General features: G+C 45.7%; 1 protein-coding gene across 1 annotated transcript in view; it reads right to left on the bottom strand.

Annotated features, from left to right (window-relative positions):
• Window positions 1-11,733, bottom strand: part of DTHD1 (death domain containing 1) — a 28,892-nt gene extending 17,159 nt beyond the window's left edge. The window contains exons 1-3 of the mRNA XM_063309791.1: window positions 11,149-11,733; window positions 9,271-9,598; window positions 8,265-8,444 (exon numbers count right to left, since the gene is read on the bottom strand). Of these exons, the coding sequence (XP_063165861.1) occupies window positions 8,265-8,444; window positions 9,271-9,598; window positions 11,149-11,660 (1,020 nt within the window). The 5' untranslated portion in view covers window positions 11,661-11,733. The remainder of the gene's footprint in view (window positions 1-8,264; window positions 8,445-9,270; window positions 9,599-11,148) is intronic.
• Between the last annotated feature and the right edge of the window lie 1,037 nt (window positions 11,734-12,770).

Here is a 12,770-nt window from a genome sequence, read left to right as displayed (position 1 = left end):
CAGAGCTACATGCTCTTTCATGGTTTCCGTATAAATCAATACATCATCCAAATACACCAGTACACCTTTAAACAGATGTTCATGCAAAACTTCATTGATTAACTGCATAAATACCCCAGGGGCCCCAGCCAACCCAAACGGCAACACCTTATACTGGAATGCTCCCAACGGGCAATTGAATGCAGTTTTCCACTCATCACCCTCCTTGATTCGTACACGATAGTAGGCTTCTCTTAAATCCAGTTTAGAGAAAATCTTGCCTTTGGCCAGATGTGACAACATGTCCTTTATCAATGGCAAGGGATATTTGTTGGAAATTGAGACGGCATTTAATCCGCGGAAATCCGTACAAAGTCTCAATGTCCCATCCTTTTTTGGGCGGAAAAGAACCGGCGCCCCCACGGGTGAATTCGCCGGCTCAATGAATCCGCGCGCCAAATTTTTGTCCACAAATTCCCTCAACAAAGTCAGTTCCTTTTGCGTCATGGAATAAATTTTTGGTTTAGGCAATTGAGTGTTGGGCAGCAGTTCTATGGCACAGTCCGTCTTTCGATGGGGGGGCAACTGGTCAGCTTCCTTTTCACCGAATACATCAGCAAACATCCTGTACTCGGCCGGCAAGCCCTCCAGAGGAGAGGCCGGGTAAGGCGGAGTCGCAGCTGCCGCAACCCCCACCATCTCCTCTGGGGCACCTTTCCCCTCTGCCGCTTGATAAAACCCATCCCTAAATGTGATGGTCCGGTAGACCCAGTTTATTTGGGGGTTTTGCTGCACCAACCATGATACCCCCAACACCACCAATGGGCCCCCTACGGGAGCCACGACAAAAGACAACCCTTCCTGGTGACTGCCCAGTTGCAAGGCTACCCGCCCTGTAAAGTGGGTGACCGGTTTGCCCCCTGCCATGGACCCATCCAATTGAGTAAATGCGATGGGTCTTTGTAGGGGAAAAGTGGGGAGCTCCAAAGCCGCCACCACGTCGGGGTGCATCAGACACCGGGAACACCCCGAATCAATCATGGCCCATACTTCCACCGTCTTGACTTGTGAACCCAATTTCAATTTCACCATGAGTATGCGGTAAGTGCCACTCACCGCTGGAGGCTCGCGCCCGTCTTCTACCACCTGCCCAGCGGCGCCCTTTAGAGCAGGTGGTTGGCGTTTCCCGCCGGTTGCGGGATTTCGGTCTCCCCTTCAATTTCGTAGAACATCACATCGTCTCCCTCGGTCTCAGCCACCGCAGCTTTCTGTTTCCTCGGCAACGCAGGGGACTTCGCCGGCGGTTTTCCGGGCCGTTCCTCCACCTTTGCCTTCGGGCATGCTGCCACTCGATGCCCCTCCTTACCGCATCTCAGGCACAATCCTTTGGCATACCGCTTCTCATGCTCCTCGTCCCAGGGTCGCTGTCCCGGTTTTCCCCCGGTGGTCGATGTGCGGCTGGGCTTCATCTCCCGCCCCGACTTGACGGTCTTCCGCTGGGCAAAGACCTCTTGGGCATGTTCAGCCCTTCCTGCTAGCAGGATCCACTCATACAGCGTGTATGGGTCGTCCCTCCCCAGGGACCAGCGCAGCACCTCGGTGTTCAAGCCATCTTTGAAGAGCTCGATAATGGTTGCTTGGGACCAGTCATCCACCTTCCCAGCTAGCGCTTTAAACTCCAAAGCATAATCGGCCACTGATCGGAACCCCTGCTTGAGTTCCTTCAGGGCTCGCTTTGCTCTCTCCTTTGCTAAGGGGTCCTCGAAGTGTTGCTTCAACGCCCAGAGGAACTCCTCGAGATTTTCCAGTTCAGGCGCTTCCGACTGGCACATCTGGACATACCAGTCTGCCGCCCTCCCCTTCAGTTTGGTGGCAATGGTGATGATTCTTGCCTTCTCCGATTGGAAAACCCCCCCCCATTCTTCCATATAAGCTTTCGCATTAGTCAGGAAGAACGAGAGTTTGGTCGGGTCCCCATCAAACTTGACAGGGAAGTCTCGCATACCGCCTCCCGCTGGGCTGCGCCCCACCACCGGGGCTGCAGCGGCTGGTGCTTCCCTGACTCGGAGCGGCACGGGGCCCCGGGGCGATCGCCCGGGCGCTGCTGCGATTTCCATCTGGACCGACTGGTCCCCTTCGCGCCTCCGCACCACCCGTCGCCGTTCCGGGGTCAGCCCCTGGGAGGAAGGGGTTGAATGCCTCTGGCTGGATTCTTCCCGGAGCTCTCGCATCGAGGTTACATCCAAGCTCAGCTGTTTCAGAATAGCCTCCAACGAATCCATTTTCGACTCCAGCACTCTGATTCGATCCGGAGTGGGTGAGCCCTCCGTTGGCTGCACCTGCACCACGTTGGGGGATAAAGGGTATCTCTGCCTCCAGGATGGGCCCCCCGCTGCTGTGGCATCTCCTCGGGTCTCATCCCAGGTGAGCAGCTCACCCGGAGAATTCACGGTGGTCTCCGGGGCCGTTTTCAGCCCCCCGGCTTCGCTCTCCGACCCGGAGCTCGCCTCCTCTCTGATGGCGGACAGCTCCCCTCCTTGGGACGGTCGGCCGGACGGCCTCACGGTCGAGTCCGGTTCCCCTTCCTCCATCATCACGATTTCGGGCTCGGTCATCGCGGGCTCTCTCCCTCACAAGTTAGACGCTTGTCTTCCTTGGACAGGGGCCAGCGGAGTTAGGAACTGAGATTCTCAGCTTTATGTAATGATTGCCCCAGCCCCAAATACTCAGACTCACAAGAGGATGCTAAATGAAATCTGATTTATTAGAGTACTAAAAGCAAATACAGAGAAAGCTGAGAATGAGCAAAAGCGCGCCAAATACAAACTTAAACCCTTGCTTCAAACGTATCCCGCCTCCCTCATAACAGCCCCGCCCGGCACAGGTGCTAGCAATCGTCAGAGTTGCTAGCCTGGGAAAGTAACCTTGAGCGCAGTAGATAACACAAACACATTCCGAAGCAAAGCCAAAATATAATCGTTCCCATCCTCCCTAGACAAATGCAACACGCATCCAGTTAATGACATGCGAAACGTTACGATGCATCAAATACATTGAAACGGCGCACATGACACGGCGTTTGAGCAGCTGAAAGCAGCTTTCGTCAAGGAGCCCATTTTACAGCATCCTGATCCCTCAAAGCCGTTTGTTGTACAGGCAGATGCCTCCGATTATTCTATTGGGGCATTGTTGATGCAAAAGGACGAGGCAGGATGCCTCAAGCCCTGTGCCTACTTATCCCGCAAATTTTCCGAGACTGAGAGGCGTTGGCATGTCTGGGAGAAGGAGGCATTTGCCGTAAAAGCTGCATTGGAAGCTTGGCGGCATCTGTTGGAAGGGGCAAATCATCCCTTTGAAGTATGGACTGACCATAAAAACTTGGAGGCTCTTAGTACCCCTCGAAAACTGAGCCCCAAACAGGTTCGTTGGGCTCAATTTTTCAATCGATTCAATTTTCAGTTCAAATTTATTCCAGGGAAAAAGAACTTCTTGGCTGATGCCTTGTCAAGGCAACCTCAGGACTCTGGGGCAGCGCCAGATGTGGTAAGCACCCTATGGACGGCGCCCCAATTGGGCATGCAGGCTGTGACGCGAAGCCAATCGCGCGCGCAGCAGCCGCCCACCACAAGCGCTGTTCAGCCAAGTGCTTTGTCAATTCCCTCCCAGTTGCAACAAAAGTTTCTCAAAGAACTAAAAACGGATACTTGGTTGCTTGCGAATAAAGACAATGTTACTTTTGACAGAGGCTTCGCTTGGAAATCCGACCGGCTCTACGTTCCTGTAAGCCTCAGAAAAGATGTGTTACTACGTTCACACGATGACAAACTCGCAGGTCATTTCGGGTTTGTAAAAACCTTGCACCTCGTTCGGAGGCAATTCTGGTGGCCCACATTACGTAAAGATGTTAAAGACTACATTGCCTCCTGCACTGTTTGTGCAATGTCCAAGCGCAAGGCGGGCAAGCCCGAAGGACTGCTGCAACCAGTGGCAGCCCCTTCTTCCCCTTGGGAGGAAATCTCCATGGACTTTATTGTCGAGCTACCGCCCAGCCAACGCAAAACGGTCATTTGGGTGGTCAAAGACTATTTCTCCAAACAGGCTCACTTCATCCCTTGCGTGTCCATTCCGTCGGCACGTCAATTGGCTCGCTTATTCCTTGTACACGTGTACAGGTTACACGGATGTCCCTCCCGCTTGATTTCGGACAGAGGTACACAATTTACCTCGCAATTTTGGCGGGCGTTTCTCAAGCTGTTAGGCACGAAGCAAGCCCTGTCCACGGCTTGGCATCCTCAGACGGACGGGGCCACTGAGGCGGTTAACTCTACTTTAGAGCAGTACCTTCGAGCTTTTGTGAATTATCAGCAGGACAATTGGGTAGACCTCCTACCGTTTGCTGAAGTGGCTTACAACAATGCAGTGCATCAAAGCACTGGCCAAACCCCATTTCGGGTAGCTCAGGGTAAGGACTTTGTACCTATCTCTGATCTACCACAACCTCCAACAGCTGCAGTCACTCCAGATGATTGGACAACACAACTGGCTGACTCCTGGCCAATGATTCAAAAGGCATTGGCTGATGCTCAAGCGGATTATAAATTGTATGCTGATCGGAAGCGGGCCCCTCAACCTGCATTCCAAGTTGGGGACTCGGTGTACCTTTCTACCAAGTTTATCAAGTCATCACAGCCTTCAAAGAAACTTGCGCCTAAGTTTGTGGGTCCTTTCCCGATTATCGCTCAGATTAACCCTGTGACTTTTAAACTTGACTTGCCTCATAACCTTAAACGCTTACACCCTGTTTTTCATTGCAGCTTACTCAAACCGACTATTCCTTCTGACCGCTGGCATCGTCAACCTCCACCTCCCACCCCCATCATGATTGATGGTCAGCAACACTTCGAAGTTAAAGAAATTCTGGACTCTAGACGCCTTCGCAATACTTTGCAATATTTAGTTCGTTGGAAACATTTCCCTCATCCAGAGTGGGTCGCTGCACCAGATGTAGCTTCCCCTGTTTTGGTGGCCCGCTTCCACTCTGCTTATCCCACAAAACCGGGTCCCTAAGTGTATTTTTAGGGAGGCGGTATGTCATGTTCGCCGTTTCAATGTCTTTGATGCATCGTAACGTTTCGCATGTCATTAATTGGATGCGTGTTTCATCTTTCTCGGGAGGATGGGAACGGTTATCTTTTGGCTTTGCTTTGGAATGTATTTGTATTATCTACTGCGCTCAAGGTTACTTTCCCAGGCTAGCAACTCTGACGTTTGCTAGCACCTGTGCCGGGCGGGGCTGTTACGAGGGAGGCGGGATACGTTTGCACCAAGGGTTTAAGTTTGTATTTGGCGCGCTTTTGCTCATTCTCAGCTTTCTCTGTATTTGTCTTTAGTACTCTAATAAATCAGATTTCATTTAGCAGCCTCTTGTGAGTCTGAGTATTTGGGGCTAGGGCAATCATTACAGGGGGCTTATGGTATGGTAACCTGTAGTCCAACTCAGGGACCAGTGATTACAGGGGAACTCTCCTGTCCTTCAAAAAGTAGTTCCAGATTATTTTGCCATAGGTAGGACATGTCACACACATGTCGGATGGCCGTCGGACAACAACAGTTGCTGAATGGTTCCCAAGAGAAGTAAAAAGACCCATCGGCCGACCTCCAAAGAGATGGGAAGATCCAACAGTCAAGGACTTTGGCTGAACCTGGAGAAGAAAAGCCAGGAATTGAGATGAATGGAAAGCGAGTTGCGACCAGCAGGACTCTGTCCGGCAACAGTCTGGTCAATCCAGGTGATCAAGGGAGATAGCGACTATGTAAAAGGACTAAACCAAATGAAAGTCTAAACCCTAGATATCTGTATTTGCTTCTATACATAGTTCCAGTCGGATGACATTCCAAAACCTGAGTTTGACCCAGCCGCCCCCAGATGCAGACCACCCAGTATGAAATCAGCATAGCATTAATTTGTATTAGTCATTTCAACCAAAATATTAGCCCAGAATCCCTAATACTAATACATTTGCTTTTTTCTCTCATCTGAAACAATTACGTTGTGGAAATAATCCATGTTCCACTTTTCCAGTTATATACAATTAAGGTCATTAATTAAGTAGAATTAATTAAGTAGAATTGGCCTCAGGTCATAATAAACTAATATTCACATGTGCATTCAAGGGTTTCCTTTCCTTACTAGCCTGGTGATGTTCTGGCTGGCAATTCACCACCTGGGCACAGAGGCCTCCTTCCTTATTACCGATGGGGATTGGTTCCAGTAATCTCTTCTCTGAAGGTTGGAATTAATAACTCCTGCTCTATTTTCACTGCTTACAAAATGGAATGGAAAGTAAACAAGCAGTAGCAAATAAGCAACTGTCCTTGTGCACCAAAAGTCAGATCCACTATTGCCAAAATATTTATCTGTGTTTGGTTACAAATGAAGCACCTACAAAATGGTAGGACAGGGCAGCTATGTTGCTTACTTTTGCAGAGGCATATGAACAGCTGACTCATTCGCTCCAGTCTGTTTAGCATGGCAGTCCTTCCTCATAGCTAGAAATGTTAGAAGTATCAGTAGGGCCACCTACTTTGCAGCTCCTGGACACCCATACAAACCAGAATGCAGTGTCACACTAAGGGAAACAATGTGTTAAATGAAAACTTCTATTAGGAGAAATTCCTTGCAAAAAGTATATATTAAGGAAAACGTGTGTGCCAACAGATGTGAATGCTTTTTTTTTGGCAGAAGAAAATCTGAAACAAAATATAGGCAGCAAAATGAAGCTGTGCTGAAAAACTCTGGATACAATAGAAAGGAAGAGATGTCCACAACTAGCCATCAGTTAGTTAATACTGAAATACGTCTGATATGTGAAGTTGGACCAATTTGACAACTTCTTAGGTAGTCATAGTTGTTGGTTTTCTTGAAACAGATGGAACCACTATTTGCTACTAAAGGCCTTGAGTAACAGCTGAAAAGAGGAAGTTTGAAGGCTGTTCCATCTGAGATCAAAGATGGTTGTCTGCTTTTTATAGATATATTTCACATTCACACAAGGAAGTGGTACAAGAGGAAAAAACTCAGAGTCACTGAAGTATGGGCATTTTTAAAGAAAGTTGCTGAATTGTAAAGATCAGGCCTTGCCAATGTGAGTTTTTGGTATCTCTTTGTTCTTACCTAATGGTCATCTGGATTTCTGAGAAGGAGAATAAACCACTTTCCATGATTTGGCCATTCTGAAGACAGGTGGCTCCATTCTCCCAGAATGTTCACCAATGGCCACTCTGGCTGGGAACTCTGGGAGGTGTAACCTACACATCTGGTGCTACTCCCAGATTGGGTAGAGCTAGGGTACACCAAATCTTAGGTGTGAACATCAGAATCAATAAAGGCCAAAGCTGAGTGGACAGTCAAATATAAATGTGCATTTCACTGAGACTGAACATGCTCTTTTTGAAATCTTGGCTTTAACAAAGATGTATCTTGCCCTGTTGGTCTAGAGGAACATGAGTAGCATGCAGAAGTACCTATTCCTTTTCAACAGGGGAGAAAAGATCTTTTTTTTTAAAAAAAAAATTAATCTCATGATGGAGAAGAAAGGAGAGAATTCTGTTAAGAAATCACAGAGGAACTGAACAAAATATCAGACACTGTATACTGAATATCTTTCTAACACTCTTTCATAAGCTATTGCTGCCACCCAGGGACGAACTGAATGACAGCTTCTGTTTTTTTATGTAAAAAATCCTTTAAGAAGTTGCAGTACTATAAACAAAGTTGAGCAATGATCTATTAACAGTGATTTTTAAAATCCGTTTTAGAATGTGGCTGGAATCCCCAAAAGTGCAGAATTAGTTGTAACTTCCCATCCCATATGGCAAGCTTGTTTTGAAAAACGATGATGAATATTGATGGTGCATTTTCTTCTTTTTATCTTCCCAAAGTTGTCAAGGAGTCAGGTAGTCTCAAAATTGAATGGATGGAAGGATGGATGGATAGATAGACAAAAATATTGCACAGACATCTGCTGTTAAAGGACAAAGTTATAGACGAAGAAAGTACTGAGAATGATTAAACCCTTACAGGAGGTGACCATAAAGTAGATCATTCAGTCTGAGCCAGAGAATAGATTTTTTTCCCTTCACTGAAGGAAGTCATTCTCTGCCTGAATTATTAGCTATAGAGTTTGATTTTAGATCTGTTCCAATCAAGAAGGTGTTTATGTACTGTATGTTGGTGAAAAATATTCTCATTTCCAGGAAGTCAGGCCATAATTTTTCAAGCATACCTTTAGGTGCACCGTCACTCGAGAACTGAAGGTTGATGGTGGGTAGCAAAATGAAATTCTGGGATCCATATTAAGTTTTCGTGAAAGGCCTTTCCTTGGAATGGTCAATGTTTCCTTCTTTAAGCATGAAACAACAGAAAAGATACCAAGCTGGCAGGTTTTTACCATGGCAGCTGTCCCCTGCATGAAACCAAAAGAAGAAAACCAATCAATTATAAATTGATCAGAAGAGATTCCAAATTCTAATCAGGAAAATTCATCTGAACCAGAGATATGGAGAGAAATCCATCCCAAAGTTGACACATTTTGCAAGTCAGATTTCTCCATTATGTCTCTGTCATAGAGTTAACTGCCATATATTTGTTACAAGAGAACTTTGGTCTCTCCTTTCACTACTCTGGTAACAAATGAATGGAGGAACTCTGCAGGAGTTTAGGGCAAGTACTGGAGCACCATCATCCCCACCATCAATAATCCCTGTTTTACTGGCCTCTTCAGGAAGTCCATGCTTGCAAACATTGATTAGCAGTGGTGGATCCCCAGTTTCACACAAGAATATTTCCACAGATAAAGCATACCCTCTGCATTTATTTCACTTATTTCTGGAATGGAAACTCTTTGTATGTACAGAAAAATTAGTCTGTCTGTCTGTCTATCTATCTTGTTTCATGTAGAGTTCATGATGAGAGCCAGTTTGGTGTAGTGGTTAAGGCATCAAGCTAGAAACCAGGAGACTGGTAGTCCTTCCTCACTTTGGGCCAGGCACTCTCTCTCAGCCCTAGGAAAAAGACAATGGCAAACTAATTCTGAAATCCTCCCATGAAAACTGCAGGGACTTGTTCAGGCAGTTGCCAGGAGTCAACACTGACTTGAAGGCACACACACACACAAAGACTCCATGAGGTTCAGGGGATTGTTTTCCCAATTAATTCAAAATGATTATATTTCAGTTTTCTTCTTCTGCCCTACAATTTAAGCATGGCATTGAATTAAAGAGTTCACTAACCTTCTGGTTACCTGGATGTCCTTCCAAAGAGGTAGGAGTTAAATAAATTGACTGAAAGTTTATGTCAGTCACCTTCACCATTATGTCTTTGTACATTCCTCTGTAACGTGAAGTAAATGGGATTACAATGATGATTGGAGAAACCATGGGTTGGTCAATCAATGAGCACTCAGCAGAGATGACATTGCTGACAAGTTCTTCTGCATCATTTACAACGAATGAACTTAAATCATTAACAACTGTGATTACTAGATGTTCTAGAATATTGCAAGGGGCTGTAACACTACAGGATACTTCAGGTTCTCCCAGGCTCACTTCCATGAAAAATCTGTAGCCAAGAAACAACATGTGTTAGGAAAAAAGAGAGCAATGACAGAATAACTTGTACCTAGTTGTGTAAGAGACCCGCATTAGGCCTGAGCAGGGCAATCTGGATTCACTTCAGCATGGTGCTTTCAGCAGTGGGGATAACCCAGATAACACCTTGACAATGTGAAGAGGTGACAGATTTTACTCTGATGAGGCACATCACAGCACTTCATAGCATCACTTACTTCCAAGAGCTGGATGAGGCTCAGAAGAGAAGAAACATAAGCATGCCCATTTTGCATTGTTCATAGAAGCAAGGGAGACACAGTTCTGTGAATATTGTGAGCTCCTTGTCTCTCTCAACCTTATCTGCAGGACCATAAATAACAATGCTCGCTACCTGGGAGTGCATGGACACTTGAAAACACTATTAAAATGTTAAGTATCATCTGAATGAAATATAATCCAATTATCCAGCTTTGTTATAAATTTATAAAATAGTTAAAGGGGAATTGATTTTATTCAAGGTAATGACAAGTTTTTATGCAACAGTAATAGGATAATGGGCTGCCTTAAATTGTAGCTGCATGGTCTAGCTAGGGGTTCTAAATATTATGTGTTTGTTTCCCTAAGAAATCTTGTGGAAATTTATGCAGTTCTCCTTCACCCCTCCCTTTCCTTTAGTGGTCTGGGCTGTACCCACATAACATACTTTAAAAAGTTGATTTCTCTTGATTGGCTGTTTGGGAAGGAAAGCACAAGAATAGATTTAATGCCTCAATAATGGGTAGCTTTCCTTTAAAAAAAAATCTATGGATTTTCAGCCCAAGACAACAATTTAGATCAGAATGGACTTATCTGCACCTTTTTTGCTTGGTAAACATTCCTCTGCAGGGCCCTGTTTTCCAACCCAGAGGTGTTTATACCCAAGTGGGCAACATGCCCCGTTGGTTTATAAAGTAAAATGTAAAGGTTCCTGTTTAGTCGTGTCTGACACTAGGGGGCGGTGCTCATCTCTGTTTCATGGCCAAAGAGCCAGCGTTTTCCGAAGCCACTTCTGCGGTCATGTGGCCAGCATGACAGTCATGGAACGCTGTTACCTTCCTGCCAAAGCAGTACCTATTTATCTACTCGCATTTGCACACTTTTGAATTGCTAGGTTGGCAAGAGCTGGGGTGAGTGTGGGAGCTCACTCTGCCACGTGGTGCTCGGGTCTCGAACCACCGAACTTGCAATCTTCCGGTCAACAAGCCTGGTGTCTTACCCACTGAGCCACCACGCCCCCTTACTGTTGCCCCCTTCCTGATGGTTTATAGGGGTACATTATAGCATATGAAACACTTACTAGAGAAAAATCCCATGTACCTAATATATTGACACTTATCTGTGGTTGATTCTGATGTGACAGTGGAAGGGAAAAGCAACATAGCTACATATATATTTATTTGTAAGCCACCCAGAGTCACTTTTATAGTGAGATGGGTGGTTTATAAATTTAATAATAAATAAAATAAAATAGTTCCCCTATATCCACAGGCTGAGGATACAGAGAAGACTGTTTTCTCTTACTCTTTGCTGCTCCAGCTACATTCATTCTCCCCTTCCTCCAGTTCGCCAATCCGCAGGGCAACAGAGCTGCTGTCATGGAAATCTTCTGGTCTTCTAGAACTTCCTTCCTTGCTTTGGGCAATTTCATTATTCCTCTGCTTCTGACTGAAATCCCCATATATACTCCCTGGCTTCATCATCAGGTTGCAATTCCCATTTTGTGCCTCTTCCAAGATTTCCTTGGTGTCTGCCTGGGTTTTCTGAGTGGGAAGCATCTGAAGTTGAGTTGCAATTATGTCTTCCAGGTTTTGGGACACAATGATGTTTTTTCCATTGTCTCCTGAACTGATGTTTTCATGGATTTTCTTAGCTGAAGAATTCTCTGAGTAAGTATCTTTTCCATTATCATTCTTTGGTACCATTATATATAGTTTTTCTGATTTATTTGGATTTTCACTGTTTACAAGCACTGGGCCTTCCTCTTCTTCATCAGATTCTTTTTCCTTTAAGGGAATGACTGTTTCCAGTTCCATCAATTGGTTTTCCTCTGGCCTGGTTCCATTTCCCTCTCCATGCAGAGAGGAAGGTTCATGGGGTAGCTGATTTATACACCCCTGTAACTGCTTATCTACTTCTTCCTTATCAGCATCACTCTCAGAATTCACAGACCCATACTGGGTGTGCTGCACATCCACTGGCTTTCTACAGCTCATTTCAACCAGCTCCTTTTCAGACTGTCCAAGGCGTTCAACAACATGCAATAGATGGGTACTTAATTCCAGAAGCCATTCTGCAAGGCTCTTCCATTCTGAAAGAACAAATGCAAGGACCTTTTATGAGCAATCCCCTTTTAAAAAAGATATATAGAGTTGAAATAATGAAAAGAAAAAGGAAGGAAATAAGATACAACAAAAAAGAGCTACTTGATACGGATTAAAAGCATTATGAAAAGACTTTCTAATAACGCATTTCTGTCTCCAGTTGATGACTGCAGTTTGGATATCTGGAATTTCAGCTTCTCGTTTCAGGATGGAGAGATTTTGGAGATCAGGAGGAAAAATTCCTGATTCCAGCAGTGGGGGATAGATGAGGGTGGGCTAAGGCGGAAAAGAGGCTGGAAAGGAAGAGATTCTGAGATGAATTTCAGGCTTAGTCGTGCTTTGGTTTCATTGCTCTGGGAGGGACAGAGTGATCATTGCTGATCGGCAGGAAAAATTCCTGATATTGGAAGCAGAGGTAGGATTGGAGGTGGGCTGGAAGGAAATAAATGCAAAGAGGAAAACGAAGGGCAGGAGGAGATTGTGGGCTGAATTTTAAGCTCAGAGGCGATTTTATTTTGTTCTTTTTGGGAGGGAGTAATTTTTGGTTCTTGGGAGGAAAATTCCTAATGCCAGCAGTCGGGGTCAGATTGGGATTGGGTCTGACAAACATCAAGGCAAAGAGGAAAACAAAGGGTAGGAGGAGATTGGGTCCTGAATTTCTGGCTTAGAGTTCCTTTTCTTTTGTCATTTTGGGAGGGAGTGTTCTTTGGTTCTTGGGGCGGGATTTCGGCAGTAGAAGTCAGATCAGGTTGGTGTCGGAAGACGATCAAAGCGAAGAGGAATGTGTGGGGTAGGATGTGGTTTCTGCTTAGGAGGCAAGGC

The sequence above is a fragment of the Candoia aspera genome, chromosome 8 (assembly GCF_035149785.1).
Source record: "Candoia aspera isolate rCanAsp1 chromosome 8, rCanAsp1.hap2, whole genome shotgun sequence".
NCBI classification, from domain to species: Eukaryota; Metazoa; Chordata; class Lepidosauria; order Squamata; family Boidae; genus Candoia; species Candoia aspera.
This window is presented reverse-complemented; position numbering and strand designations above follow the sequence as displayed.